The sequence below is a fragment of the Astatotilapia calliptera genome, chromosome 4 (assembly GCF_964374335.1).
Source record: "Astatotilapia calliptera chromosome 4, fAstCal68.1, whole genome shotgun sequence".
In the NCBI taxonomy this organism is placed as follows: Eukaryota; Metazoa; Chordata; class Actinopteri; order Cichliformes; family Cichlidae; genus Astatotilapia; species Astatotilapia calliptera.
Window position 1 is genome coordinate 14,903,442 of NC_137425.1, and position 15,867 is coordinate 14,919,308.

A 15,867-nucleotide genomic window follows, 5' to 3' on the forward strand; every position below is an offset into this window, starting at 1 on the left:
GCAGCGTAGTCAAAAGCACTCCCGCAATCCAGGTGAAGAAGTCAGGCATCAAATAATTTTATTACTCAAACTACACTTTCTATTTCATCATATTGATTACATTTAAACATGATTAACCATTAGCAAAATAACATCTAAGTAAACTCAGTTTTATCACTCTGCATCACGATTCCCATAAAAAGGCTGGATGCTAAGTCCTTCTTTTCCACTTTTAGACAGAGATGAACCGAGGGATCTCATTCTCTTTGGCACTTTGAATATGGAAGGAAAATCATTTGTTTCAGTTCTATCACATCACAAACTGCAGATACTTTATGTGGCCCTACAAATGTATGTTTTACAAATAAACTTGCCTTGCCTTGCCTTTTCATATGCTGTCCCTTTTTTTTTTGTTTTACAATGTGAATACATTAACATTAAAACGAATAGCGTAGGGAGGATAAGAAGGAATGTTTGTGTGAACCGCAATCCTTTTATGTAGTGATACAACATTTGAGCATGTTAAATACGCCATTCTAAAAACACAAACACTGATTAAGCAACAACTTTCAGCCAAGATTTATAAATTCTTTTTCCTTCTAACTGTCAGTGAATCTACTACCTATACACCATAATTCAGCAAGTCAAACTAATGCTGGGCATACAGTGTGCGATTTCTGGCCCATTTTGAGCCGATTTTTGAGTCGTGCGACCGTTTTGGCGATCGGCCCGATTTTGGCCTTCATCGTGCGTCGTGCATCGTGTAGTATACGTGGGGTAACGAGAAGCGATTAATACCTCACGACCAGCTCCCGATCATCAATCACTTGGTCGTGAGGGTGTCACCGCAGCTTCTCACACTGCGGACCCGCAAACACAAATGTCAGCGAAAAAGACGGCGTAGCACGGCAGTGCAGCGTGTGATCTGGACACAAGCGATGGAGGCACAACTTGTAGAACTATGGCAAGCTCATCTGAGCCTTTTCGATGTGGCCTCACAAAATTATCACGACCACAACAACCGTGAAAATAGTTGGATGTATAGTGCTGCTCAATCACAGCTGCTTGATAAATGTTTTTCATTAGCAATTTAGCAAAGTTGATGGTGGTGGTGTGCATGTCTGTGTGAGTGAAAGACAGAGAGGGAGAGCGAGCGACAGAATTTCTGTTATAACCTTCATTTTATGGACGCACAGTTTGAGCACTCAGGTCGCATCAGAGCATCGGGCCGTATAGTGTGAGACCCTGCATCGTGACCTACGAACTTCTAACCCCTGCGAGTCAATCGTACAGTTTGAGCAGAAGCTGAATAACGCGACTGAAAAAATCGCACAGTGTCTGCCCAGCATAAGCCCAGCATTAACAGTTACATTTATCTATTGTGGGATGGTTGTGGCTGGCCCGATGACTGTGACATAACAGAGTGGCAATTTCTATTTTTATTAATACTTTTGAGGATTAAAGATGGTATTAATAATTATTTTTTAAAGTGTTCATCACCCAACATCGTTTCACTCCTCTGTTAAAAAGTAAAACAAAAAAGAAAAACAAAACATTTGCTCCGAGGCAGGTTGTTACCTGTCTGCCAGCCACACCCTTCTGCACAAACACCTCCTCTTCCTGCTTTTCTCAGTTCTCCGTTCTGCTTTTTCCTGCTCCTGCGTTACTCATGTTGGATTAACCTTTCTATTTTATGTATAGATGCAGTTGCACCTGTGCAGTCTGAGCCACACAGTTCCAGTTTGTTTTTAACCGTATCTGTTTGTGGACTTTGCTCTTTGCTCGATTTCTTTCTTCCCGCTTGTTTCCTATTGTTGTCTCACTGCTTCCCTCACATCTCCCTCAGCAGCCTTTTCCTGCATTACTTCTAACAAAAGGTGAGCAGTTTGAACTTTTAATCTGAATTTAATATCAGTGTCCCTGATTATATATGGATTAAAGGAGAAGTCGATCACAAATGTCTAATTTGTAAAGCAGTACTGTCTGGTTAAATATTGCATTTTATATTTCAGTTTCATTTCTTGGTCATGGATGATTTCGTAAGAAACAAACTGGTTGAATGGGGGCTAAGTGAGTGGGTAGAAAAATTTAAAGGTAAAGTATTAACGTGAATCTGTGATTGGTACAGATACTGATTCTGTTGTGATCTGTTAACTGTAAAACAGCTCATAGATTTGGGCTGATTGCTTTTTCACTCATTAAGAAGAATTTCTGAAGCAAGTTGAGGATAAACTTTATCTCTGCAACTTTATTTTTTCTTACAGATGAACAAATCGATGCTGAAAGTCTGTATGAGCTTGATGATCGAGAAATTGAGAATTTGATCACAAAAGCTGGACCAAGAGTGAAATTCAGGAAGAGACTCAAGCTGTTAAAGGTAATTAAGTTTAAAAAAAAAAAAAAAAAAAAAAAATATATATATATATATATATATATATATATACATATATATATATATATTGCTATATACAGAGGTGAATTTTTGTTAGAATTATCTGTATATTTAAAAATGCACTGGCAGTAATAATCAGTGATGGAAACAGCAGCGATAAAAGGAACGCTGTTACTTTTTTCAGTAACTAGTAATCTAACTATTTGCTATTTCTATTGTTACAACGCTGTTACTGTTACTAACAAGAAAATGTGGTGTGGACGTGTTACAGTTTTTCAACACACAGATGTATGAAGCTGTCTTCAGCTAATTTAAAGTGGATACTATAAATTAGATAGATTTTCTCCTGAATACTATTGCTATTTTTCTGCAGAAGGAAACTGTAAAAGCTGCATTTTCTAAGGAGCAAAAACAAAAAACTCCACCCTTTCTATGGGCTTAAATTGTGGTCATAAATATTTTGTACTTGTAAATCAAATGTGTAGTTGTAAACTCAGTTTTGTAACCTTGTAACGTAATAGTGTCACGGCTGGCGGGGTGAGCTGTGTGGTGTTGGAGGAAAAGGAGGACCCAAAATGCGGCAGTGACTGATGATTCGAGTGACGTTTATTTACAAGTGGTGGAGTGGGGGAAAAACAGGCAGTGAGGCATGACAAAACAACTGAAGAAACCTAAACTGGGAGAACTAAATGACAAACCTGAGAGCATACAAAAGGGGTGCGGGGCAGAGAGACGCAGAGACAGGAACAAAACACCATAGAACGCACATGAGCCAACAACGAACACAGACCGACACCCACTATATATACACACACAAGGTAATCGGGTAATCACACACAGGAGGGAAGAACAGCTGATCCGAATACACATGATGACTGGAGGACACAAGCTGAACACAATGACAACAGACAGAGACCTTCAGAATAAAACAGGAAATCTAGAACACAAACCGGACACAAGGGGGAGGACACAGAATACCAAAATCGGAATAACTAGAACAGAGGAAAATAATCATAAAAACAGAAAACGCTGGGTCAACGAGCCAGCACCATGACAAATAGTGACTTTTCCTAGTAATAATTTATTTTTAAAATATTGTAGCTCAGTTACTAACTCAATTAGTTTTTTTGAAGAAGTAACTACTAACTATAACAAATTAATTTTTCAAAGTAATTTGCCCAACACTCGTAATAATATCTAGCGCAATTTTTGTTAAGTCTTTACTAAGATGGATTTGCAATGTTTTGATTGTGCTAGAAAGAACAAAACACAAATCAAGAAACAGTCATTTCTTTTCAATTAAGTTACAAACTATTTTGTTGCATTGAGGTTCAGTATCTATACAAGAAATGCAGTTTTTAATACATGTTTAAGTGCTCAGTATTGTATTCGGCTTTGCACTTTTTATCTGCAGGGTAAACAGGAGCATGAAGAAGTAGCTGGTTTGGTTCAGGTAAGGATTTTACTGAATTTCAGATATATTAGCCAACTGCCTGAGACAAAGGAAAGCTTGATTTTGTTGCCTATACGGTAAAATACTGATTCAATATTAATTTTAGTACCTCCGATTGACATAACCAGATGTCATTACTGCCGACGTAAATTACAGTTTTGCCAAATTTATGTTTACCTTTCAGTTTTACATTTCCCTCAGTGTCATCTGTTCTGGTCGTCTTTGCTGGTTTCTCTAGCCTTACATGTTTCAGAACAGAATCACCAATTACCAGAGTTTGATGCCTGGCAGGTGTTTCGAAAAGTGGGGAAAAACAGTTAGACACATGAACAGATTGGTGGTGTACCAGGAGCTTCTGTTTAAGACTGTGCTTCGTCCTCATCGTCACCCAGTCATCCTGTTTCCCCGGCTGCTCGGGACAATCTGCCAGAGGGAGCTAACTGGGCCTACGCTACCTTTGGCTCCACGGGCTAAAGGGGCTTGGCTAGCTAAGGGATTTTTGAGGGTGCGAAGCAGAATCTCCAATTCTGTGATCCTGGCCTCCTGTGTCTCACTGGCAGTAATTATTTGTAGAGTAATTTTGTTAATTCTTAACTAATATAGATTTAAACTGTTTTTACTGTTGTAGGAAGAACAAACCTCAAATCAGGAAACAGTCATTTCTTTTCAAGTCAGTTTAAAACCGTTTTTTTCCCCCTTCAGATTTAATGTCCATATGACAAATACAATTTTTAATACATGTTTAAGAGCTTAATATTAAACACTGCTTTGCACTTTTTATCTGCAGTATGAACAGGAGCATGAAGAAGCAGCTGATGTGGTTCAGGTAAGGATTATACTGAATTTCAGACACATGAGCCAACTGCCTGAGACAAAGTAAAGCTCCATTCTCTGGTCTATAGAAACTGACGACTCTCTACAGAAACCAATAAATGACCGAATCTAAAAAGTTCATTCATAGGGGGTTGGGAAATATACATTTTGCCCTAGCTAGGGAATTCGCCAACTGTCTCTGTAGGTCTTTATGACTGGGACTTAATTATGTAAAAGAATTGTCTCATAGATGTTTACTAAGAAGAAGGTAATTTATAATGTATTCTTCATCAGCCTGCTGGTTGAAAACATAACTGCATTTAAGTTTGTTGATTGTAAAACTTGTACGTTAGTGTCCTTTAAATGCTGTTAAAGAGCAATGCCAATACAAATAGTGATAATTTCCTGTATAACTCATATTCATCCTCAGGTCTTGCCATCCACAAGTGATACAGGTGAGACACATGCATCGTATTTATTGCATCTCATATTAGTCGGTGTTTTAAAGGCACCAGTATTTTTTTGCAATCTACATAACTTTACTAAGAGTAACTTTCAATGCTTTGTTCTTATTGTTTTGTTGTTTTTATCCAATCAGGAAAGAGAAAATCAGACCTTCAAAGTGATGCCAGCAGGTTGCAGTCACCAGCTAAGCGTCAGCGTCAGTCTGTGCCAGGATTTGCAGGTATTTACGTCTCTTTTTAAACAGTGTCACAGTTTAAGCCACTATAGGGTTAAATTTCTGTTCAGCACAATTTGTCCAACATGCCAGTTTCATCTTTGATGTTAGAAATTACTTTTTCTTTGGGCTGTTGTCAAAATTTAACAGTAACATGATGCATGGTATAGTAAGTTTGATTGGTAAGTGGTCACATTATGATCCTGATATACTCTAATTCACACAGGTTTGTTTTTTTAACATGAGATTTTACATTTTCTGTTGATTCTAATCTATAATTCCTTCCAAATAGTTTTTTTTTTTTTTTTACTTTTTTTGTCTACAGAATCAATCATACTGTCTGATGTGAAAAGCATCATGACATTTGTACATGAAAGACTAAATGAGCAAGACAAACTCAGTGCTTTCTTGAAGTGAGTATTAAGTTTTTTCATATTTTGTAATGTATGGGCCTGGTTCCACTCCTGATCGTGTGACAGTTTCACAAACAGATCAAAGAGAGATTGTTTTTAAAGAAAGCAAAAATGCAGATGCAAATGGCTGTAAAACATCCTCAGAAGCTGCTAGTTATGTGTAATTTAGTCACACAGAGAAGATGGTCCATCTTTCAAGAGTCTTGACACACGCAAAAATAAGCAGTATATTCAGATAATCACAACAATTAAAATAATTCAGTCCAAACAAACTTTATGGATGTCACACTGGTTACACCAAGAAACAGTCACAGGAATGAGTAACTACATTGATGAGGATTTAGAATCAATACTAATTGCACGTCTTTGGACTGTTGGAGAAAGACAGAGTACCGGGAGAGAACCGAGGCAAACATGGAGATAAACTCAAAATAAAAAGCCCCCCAGCCAGATGTTGGTGTGAGACAACAGTGCTAAACATCATGCCACCGTGCCACCTGTTCATGAACCCTTTAGGTTTAATATTCACCAATTTGTCTCTTGTGTCAGATTGTATGACACAGACTGCTGACATACAGCAGTACAATTACAGATGCTGAAATAATTCTGTAGTAAAATAAAACAACATATAATAAACGATTTGTGGAACCAGTGTATAAAACTGAAATATCTAGTAATGATTCATTGAATAATCACTACCATGATTATACATTTGAAATCTTTTGAAGCATGCTTAAAAATGTTTCATGACTGAATCCATTAACCATATTTAAAATCTTGTTCAACAGGAAAAAGATCAGTGATTTGGAGACAGACAAGAGGGAGCTGGTTGGCGTCTTTGGTAAAACTGGGGCTGGAAAGAGCTCTTTGATAAATGCCATCATTGAAGAGAAGAATCTTTTACCCTCAGGAAGCATCAATGCCTGCACCTCAGTCATGATAAAACTGGAAGCTAAAACACACAGCTCAAAGTATGAAGCAGAAATTGAGTTCATCACAAAAGAGGTAAAACAAATTCCCAAAGTTTGTTTAGTATGTGTGTTACACTGCAGTTCTTGGGGCTTACGCCTGAGTACATGGCTCAATAAATGGCTTGTCATCTATTTTTGTAGGAGTGGAGAGATGAGTTGTGGTCATTTCGTCAGCTTCTTGACAATAATAAAAATCAGGAAAAGGAAGACGATGATTATCATGATGCTGTTGAAAAGCTGTCAGCACTGTATGGACAAGAATGGAAAAAGTCCTTTGAAAACCTCATGGAGAACAAATATTTCAAAGAAATTCCAGAATTTCTCCAATCCAGGCGGAAGATTTTGACATGTGAATCAGTAAGACAAAAACTCTCATATTACTACTATAACAGACAGCCATTATAGACTACACACTGGGGATGCTGGGAAAAATGCACACAGGTGAAACTAGGACAACCCGGGACACAAAAGGGAACTGACCAAATTAACAAAAGACTAAGAATTGGAAACATATCTCGCTTCTGAAAATAGCATGCAGCGTAGATTCAAAAGTCCAAAAAACACAAAACACTGAAAACAGATCCAGTGATCCCAACAAAACAGATCCTACTGAGATCCAACAATGATCTTTAGATGATCACAATCTAAAATTGAAAACTAATTATTCAGCTTTTAGTGATCCAATTTCTTTTAGTATTTTTTTTTATGTCACTGACTTTTTAATGGTTTTTGTAAAGCACTTCAAGTTTCAAGTTTATTCATTTATAATGCGCTTTTAAAAACAACAGTTGTTGACCAAAGTACTGTACATCAACACAGTCAAAGCGGAAGACATACCAAATAAAATATATTGTATTTTCGTTTAAGTATAGATTAAACAAAAATGGAATCATGGAAAGAACAATAGAAACAGTCTCATCTTGATTTAAAAGCCAGAGATTAAAAGTGGGTCTTTAAACGGGTTTTGAAAGTCTACATTGTTGGAGAGGTCCTGATATGAAAAGGCAATGAGTTCCATAATTTAGGAGCAGTGACGGCAAATGCCCGGTCTCCTCTGTGTTTTAACCTCGACCTTGGGACAACCAAAAGCATTTGGTCGGCAGACCTCAAGACCCTACAAGTCTACCCATCTTTAAGAGTCACTTAAAAGGGCGACTGAGGTACACTCAAACATGTGATCATGTTTACTAATCATGCTTTATATTGGACGTGAAAAAAGAGTTAGTGTATTAAAGAAAAGGGAAACAACTATGAGTGTAATGGGTGAGTGCAATATCAGGACAGTCAGGGCATGTGCAATACTGGGGTTTGTGCAATATAATTGATGTGTTTCTGTTATTGTTATCTATACTGTCCTCTGTGTCCACTCTTCTTGTCATTGTTTGTTCTGGTATAATGTGATCACTGTTTTTGTCCTTGTCACATGACCTGTAAATAGTGTCTCTGTATGTTTTTACTAACTTGTGTTTAACACCAACCTGCCAGAGGGTGTGCAGATGGAAATTAGCCCAAGGCTATAACCTGGCATATTTATATTTGTTAAAATGTTCATTGATATGTATTGCCCCTCGTTCTAAATAAAATAAAAAATTTAAAAAAATAAATAAATCTTGGGGGAGAATACCGGGTTAGGAGATCAGCAAGATATATAGGGGCTTGGTCATGTAACGTCTGAAAAACAAGTGTTAAAATTTTTAAAATCAATTAGAAAGCTGACTGGTAGGCAATGTAATGATGCAAGTATGGGAGATATGTGATCCTGCTTGCGTGTCCCAGTTAGGAGCTGTACTGCAGTGTTTTGGACTAGCTGCAGTCGGACAATTAATGTAGCGGCAATACCAGAATAGAGGCTATTACAGAAGTCGAGACGCGATGAGATGAAGGCATGAATCGCTTTCTCAAAATCTCTGAGAAAGCGATCGTCACTTGCACTGAGGATTGAAATTAAACTGCACTGCTTTTGCTGTTTATTGCAGGTTAATGAACTCTCTGCACAATTTGTCAAGTACACAAGAAGTGATTCAAAACAAGGAGAAGGTAATGAAGGAAAAAAGTGGTTTTGGCCACTAGTGAAGTGTGTGACTGTCAGGGTGCCAAACAATCCTTTTCTCCAGCATGTCACACTTGTGGACCTCCCTGGAAATGGTGACTGTAACAAGAGCAGAGATCAGATGTGGAAAGGGGTAATTCACATTTACTGCTCTTTGCTTATACTGTGTTGTCTGTAAACAGTCATCTTTCAATGAAGCACTGAGACATGTTATTCTCCTTTCAGATAGTTGGAGATTGTTCTACTGTGTGGATTGTGACTGAAATTAATCGAGCAGCATCAGAGAAAGAGGCCTGGGAGATCCTGGAAAGTGTCAGTAGTCTGATTGGAAATGGTGGCGAATGTCAGCAAATTCATTTTATCTGCACCAAGTCTGATCTTGTTGATGATTCAGATGATCTGTAAGTAAATTTTGAATGCTGATCAACTACACGGTGTTTCCATGTAAGATAAACCCAGGCTAGACAAAGAATGAAGCACAGGGTGGAGTCTTTTTTAAAAATTAATACAGAACATTTGGGTCAAAAGCAGTCTCAGATGAGATACAATTTTATGATGTTTACTGAAGATGGTGGAATTAGTAATGAACAGAGAATTCCCTGGCCAGAGTGGAACAGCGGAGAATGGGACAGGCAGTGGAATTTTTTTAGTTCTAGAGGGACAGCAAGAGAGAAGAGGGTGAGCAATAACAGGAGAGCAGGAGGAGAAAGTGATGTAACTGACATCATGGCAGCTTTTATGTATGTTGCACATAATGTATGAGATTATAGGAAATCGGAAGTCCTTCATTTCCCCAGATTTGAAGGATGGGTCGGGTGTATCCTTCGTGGCCCACCATATCCCAGAATTCATAGCGCGGCCCAGCCTATTCCAGTTTCCAACAATGGCGGCAGCTACTTAGTTTTAATATTACTCATATTACTCTTTCTGGGTCACAAAATAAACTTTCAAGAGATTTTCAGGTGAGAATGTAGCTGTGTAAACTTCAAGTATGTGCTTGGTTTATCAAAACATCACATATTTGCAAAAGTGCGCCGACTTTTTCGGAGACATCTGTTACCCACCAGCTCGATAACTCGAGAACAGCGAACTCCTGGCACGTCATTTAAATTTAATTTTATAAAACTAAATATTTGTATGCTGTATGCATCTTGTCTATTCCTAAGTTGTGAATCTACACCAGCCATATTTCACAGCGCTGTGACTTATGATTTTGAATCACTCAGACTAATGTAGTATTTGTCAGTTTCTTTCTTATTTGAATAAACTCTGGCCAAGAGAGCCAGTGAGGCAAAATCTAAAATACTGTCATTACTCGTTCCCTCCCAGGCTTCTACAGTTCTGATTGGCCAACATTTCTAGAAGGTTAGGATTTGGCATGTTCTTGACAGCGTTTGACTTTGTGTTTGCATTTACATGTGAATAGAGATATTTTCCTTTAAGTGCACATGTGAATGTTTTTTGGGGGTTTTTTTTTAACGAAAACAGAAATTCCCAGTTTTCAAAAATACCTGTGGACATGTGGATGTAGCCCAAGAGTAAATCAAAACCACCCAGCCTGCCCCAAATTAATGATGGTGATGATAATAGTGATGATGGTAACAGTACATATATGCACATTTCTTGTAGTTCATCAGCTGATATCCATGATCGAATAGTTAAAAGAAACATGCAAGCCAAGGGTGAAGTAAAGAAGGCATTCAACAAGCGAACCAAGATTAATGTGAGTTTTATAGGCTGACAGAAAATAATACAGACTATCCACAGTTGTAAGGATGCTTTAAAATTAAATCATTTTTCCCCCAGAAACACTTCACTGATGACAGTTTCAAAGTGTTCACAGTGAGCTCCAGAGAGTTCCTAAAAGGGAAGCATCTAAGTCCAGAAGAGACTGGTAGGTGAAGTCTTGATGCACATGTTGTTTTAGTTTGCTGTGACTGAAAGAAGAATTATTTAATTTGAATTAAAGTGTGTAATGTCAAACTGTGGCACTGAAATTTCTTCTTAACAGAAATAACCAAACTTCAGGGATTTTTGCAAGAGCTCAATGACTGTCACTCAGAGACAGTAAACTATGTGAATGGAGCTTATGGGATTCTGTCTTTGATTCAAGGAGCCAACTCCAGAGGAGTGGTAAGGTCAAGTCAAAGATATACAACAACATTCTCTTACGTGTTGGGATTCATCAATTATCTTTGTGTTTCTTATTTATTTATTTATTTATTTATTTATTTATTTATTTATTTATTTTTAATTAATTTATGGGTTATTAATTGTCTCATGCATTTTTGCTGTTATATTTAGTTTCTCAGGTTCTTATTACAGAAGAGTGACTTTTAAAACCAACTGAATTCAAAAACCTATAAGAAACGACAAGTAGTTTTTATGGCTTTATTACTTCAAATATTTTTCAGGATAGTAAAAAAGGCGAGGTGTTTGCAGAACTTGAGAGAATCATGAACCTCCAGCTTGAAAATGTCCGAAAAGAAATGGAAGAGACCTTTACGGCTTTTGAAAAATGTCTTAATGATGGCGTTGAAAAATCCAAAGGTTCATATGGAGAAAAACTCAAGAACTTCTTGTATCGTGTATGTATTTTCAATATAGTTGTAACAAAACAACAGATTTTACATGAATATGTGTTTAAATAATTCTGTTTCGTGTTTTAGGGAAAGAACAGTGGTTTTTGCAGGGTACTGAAGTGTGTTGTTGAGAATGGTGGCGTGCACAAACCAAAAAAAGGGACCCTAATAAACCTTAACATGAAGCTGGCTTCATGTCTGACCGACAGCATTGATGAAAAATTCAGAGAGATCTTCCCGTAAGAAAAGACAAGTTCTAAACAGTCACATAATATTATTCAAGATAATTTATAACATATAAACTTGCCAACTCTGCCATTAATAACCACGTTTATATGTTTTAGAAATGACTCAGAATGTGGAGCATTCAACGGAGTCATCAATGAATTTTCTCTTAACACTGATTCTCTGATTGAAAAGTACAAAAGTGCTGAACTGCAGCTCAGATTTCTCAGGACAGAGGTAAGAGATGAAACTTTCCTGTCTAAACTAATGGACAGTAAAAGGAAAAAAATGTATTATGACTTGATGTGATTTTAAAATGATGTTCATCCATATTTCATATTTTTTCTCTAAGGAAGAAAAAATTAAGGCAAAACTGAACAGAATGATGCGGAAACAGAAGAAAAGAGTCTACAGCAGTCTGACAGAGACAATTGAAGACATTATGGAAGAAGGCTACAAGAGTAAGAAATAAGATCAGAGCATCACTACTTACCACAAACACATAGTTATATTTAACACTATATGGCATGAGAAATCTGATTGGAGTTTTCTGTCTTATTGTAGAGGCTGCAGAATTTGAAGGAGAAGGCATGCTGTACTGGATGAGGGAGACTATTAAGAACCACGTGCACTCAAAGAAGGACATGTTTGAGCAGGCAAAAAATACCATGTTGGAGAAGTTGCACAGTTTGATGGTTTGTCACGTTTTATGAAGAAATATGATTACCATATTTTGTTATAATTCACGCAAAGGCTTTTTCTATGTTTAGCTGGAATAGACTTATACAAAAATGTATGTTCAATTTATATTTTTAATGCAGTTTGAGAAACTTCTAAATGTCATTGTATTTGACTTTAACACATTTTGATCTGTGATAAGTAATTACAATTTCTAAAATAGGTAAACATCCTGGAGATTCTGGAGAAAATTATGAAGGAATCCATTGAAAGTTCATTTAAAACTGATGGGAGCTTACTCCCAGGTAAACAGGATAGTTTGCTGTAATTACATTTGATAATGCTTCCTTCCTTTTCACTTTATCTTTACAGTCTTGCACCTGATAGCACAGTCTGTTTACCTTTTTGTCTATCTATTTTTTAATTAACTTCTAAATTACTGAGTGACCTGTTACTGTGGCGAGAAACAATTAAAAAAATATTTTGTTTTTCAGATGTTTCAACAGAGCTTGAGATGGTGAAGAAATATTATGATCAACTTGCAGCCACTCCAGACGATGAAACATCACTTGGTAAATCCTTAAATGTCATCATCAGTATTACATTAAATGTTTTAAATTCAAACAATTGTCCTTAATGGAACCAATGGAAACCAAAGTTTCCATTTGTTATCGCTCTTTGTTAAACCTCCTTTTCTGTTTTTGTCATGGTTGGCTGTGTGGCAGGCAGGCAAGCAGGAGTGGTGGACCCAAAATGCAGGACTCAGACTCAAGGGATGAACTCAAAAGCTTTGATCTCAGCTTTATTTGCTGGCACAGGAAATCAAGCTTACAAAGCAAACTAAACTAAACTGGGAAACAACATAAACTCACGGGGCAAAGGAATACAGAAGCTAAGAAATATAGAACAGAAACCAAAACACCAGCAGTCATAAGCCAAGAATCCAAAGGAAAACAGACCAATAAACAATAATATAGAATCAAAACACTGGGCCACAGGCCCAGAACCGTGATAGTTTTGGATGTTTCAGATTTGCTGACTGGATAGAAACTGCAGAAACCTGGACACATACAGGTTCTCCCAGAGGAAGTGCTGATTAAATCAAAAAACCATCTTTGATTGATTTTGTCTCAATCATTTTCAGTTGTTTTTGTTGGGTCTATTTAAAAGTTGTTTGGTGACATTTGACTTTGATTTTGAGAATGTCTGTATCTTTAATGATTCAAATCTTGAGGCTGACAGAGCAGTTTGAGGAAAAACTGAAAGAGATTTACATTACATCACTCTACATATATTTCAAATCTATTTTAATGTTTTTATTTTATGAATTTAGTTATGGCTCATTCAGATGCCAATGACATTTATATAACACATTTCAGTACATGTAAAATCAGTCTACTTAACACAGAAGATAAAAACATGGCAACACTTTATAATACAGCCCATACCTAACGCGTAGTTCCCCTGTAATTAAATGGAATATCAATGTATTTTATCTAAAATTAAAATTAAAATTGTAATTGTATTTACCTACAAATACTTCTAAAATGTTTAGTACTATAATCTAATGAATCCTAAAATTGATCTTGTAAACTTTGAGACAGGATTGGTCAGTTAGGGTAAGTAGCTCCATCTCCGTCCTGTAGCTACATGACTAGTTTTATCCCTCTACATTGTGTCCATCTTTTCCCTCAATTTCAGGAGTTCTTTTCACTGTGGAATTAATTGTCTGATTATGAGATTAAAAGTAGTTTTTCATCTCAACTTTTCACACTCAAATATGTGTTTTTGACAGGTTTTCATACATTAGAGCCACAGCAGAGGGTGTTTTTCTTGAAAACAATATCGGAATTAGGATTAGATGGATTTGTGTATAAGAAACACCAATAGTCATAGATTTATTTGTAAAAGTTTTTTTTCAAGGACACATTCATACTTCTTGTCATGCTCTTTAATTGTACGTTTCTTGCTCCCAATAACATTTCTGACCTGTCATCTATGTTTATTCTTCACAAAAAATATTACATAAACATTGTTTTGGCAGTAGTATTAGCAGAATCTGTTGTGATATTTTGACAACATTGTGTGTTGTTAACAGAATTTGACCTCTGTCACACCTAACAGCCATTTTTGTTGTTATGCAGGTCTTTCCAAGTACTCGGTGCCATTTGAGGCACTAACTCCTTCCCCACAAAAGAATTGAGTATATTTTGTATTAAAAATATATTATCACATTATTTCTAAAAGCTTGTCTTAAAATGTTAAACCCAATTTACCTTTGTAATAAATTCTACATTTCAGGAAATATTCTTTTCTTTTCTTTTTTTTTAGCATGTGTTAGGTTTTGTATTGTTGATTGTCATTTATGCTTAGCAATATTTAACCATATATGCTTAGAGGTGTATAATCAATTGTGTAGTGATAGGATGTGTGATCTTTAGCAGGCTGCAAAGGCTTGGAATGCATTCCAGGAATGCACACCTACATCCTGGGAGCATGGGAAGAGGTCGTACCTTGTTTTAATGTTTTACGGTAGGATTAATGTAGCTATGTCAGTTTTAGTCTAAGTGCTTTTTACATATAGATGGATTGTTGGATTTTTCAGACCAGCAGGTTAAGGGAAGTCATTTATGGGGTCACACTCTGACCCCACACACTCACACACACACTTACACAACGCACAGGAAAGGTACTCTTTGTTTGTATATAGACGTCATATGTTAATGAACCTATGCATATTCATGTAACCTCAATAAAAGAGCAGTGTTACGGGGGAGCAGAGAGAGCAACTGGGGTCAAGCGAAGGAACGGCGTTTGTCCGGTTCTCTCCCGTGCACGAGGAATATGAACTTTGCCTACTTCGTGTCTTGCTTGCTGTGTAATTATATTGTCTTCAACGTTCCAGCGAATAGGTTCAAGCTACAAACCTATCAGTATGAGTATCCTAAAATGCCATCATTTTTGTTTAGGTTCAGTTGTTAATATAAGTTATAAAAATTTGACAAAAACATTTGACCTTCTTCATTACAGTTTTTCAGCCGTATTCATAATATTATAGCCAGAAGTTTATTTTATTCCACTAAGGCATTTTTCAATGCTTAAAGTCATTGAAATAAGTCTCTGAATAGTCTTTACTCCCATTACTCTTATGGAAATCCTTCTGAATTTGAATTGTTTTTTGTTGTTTTCGTTTGTTTGCTTTCTTTTTGTTTTTTGAGGGGGGGAAAAAGAACCAGAATAAATATCAATCTTTCATCAACCTTTTTCTCAGTTTTTCTGAATGATTCACAAATGTGTCAAAGCATACCCTGTCCACCCTCTTGTAGTTATTTACAGTATAAACTGATACTGCATCACATAAGTCTGTGATTCTTAACCACTGGGCCATGAGCCACACTTTGAGGGCTGGGAAAAAAAAAGGTATTTTACACCTGTGTCCCTGTCCATTAAAAATAATTTCACTTCCAATGCAGCTTCCCACCACTTGTTGGGGGTTGTTTAATCAGCCTCAATAAGCAACCAGAAGAAGACAGTCTGCCCGCTGTTTATAAATAGCAAAATATATGGAGAAGTTCTTAAAATGCAAAAATGAACATAAAAGTGACAACCCCCCGTCCACAAGGCAACATTTT

General features: G+C 36.7%; 1 protein-coding gene across 1 annotated transcript; it reads left to right on the forward strand.

Moving 5' to 3' along the window:
• The first annotated feature begins 1,606 nt into the window (after positions 1-1,606).
• LOC113020762 (nuclear GTPase SLIP-GC-like) lies at positions 1,607-15,494 on the forward strand. The gene is made up of 24 exons (XM_026164982.2): positions 1,607-1,856; positions 1,992-2,073; positions 2,244-2,356; positions 3,786-3,824; positions 4,453-4,494; positions 4,612-4,650; positions 5,068-5,092; positions 5,236-5,322; positions 5,642-5,729; positions 6,518-6,734; positions 6,842-7,057; positions 8,677-8,883; positions 8,976-9,151; positions 10,380-10,473; positions 10,557-10,644; positions 10,762-10,883; positions 11,165-11,338; positions 11,420-11,571; positions 11,677-11,794; positions 11,910-12,018; positions 12,122-12,252; positions 12,459-12,540; positions 12,730-12,807; positions 12,961-15,494. The coding sequence occupies exons 2-24, from the start codon at positions 2,007-2,009 to the stop codon at positions 13,077-13,079; spliced, it is 2,583 nt and encodes an 860-aa protein (XP_026020767.2). The 5' UTR covers positions 1,607-1,856; positions 1,992-2,006; the 3' UTR covers positions 13,080-15,494.
• The last annotated feature ends 373 nt before the right edge of the window (positions 15,495-15,867 follow it).

Coding starts and splice junctions, on each gene's coding strand:
- LOC113020762 (XM_026164982.2), top strand. CDS start 2,007: ATGGATGATTTCGTAAGAAACAAACTGGTTGAATGGGGGCTAAGTGAG. Junction 11,795..11,909: donor TCAGATTTCTCAGGACAGAG/GTAAGAGATGAA, acceptor TTTTTCTCTAAG/GAAGAAAAAATTAAGGCAAA. Junction 12,808..12,960: donor AGACGATGAAACATCACTTG/GTAAATCCTTAA, acceptor GCTGTGTGGCAG/GCAGGCAAGCAGGAGTGGTG.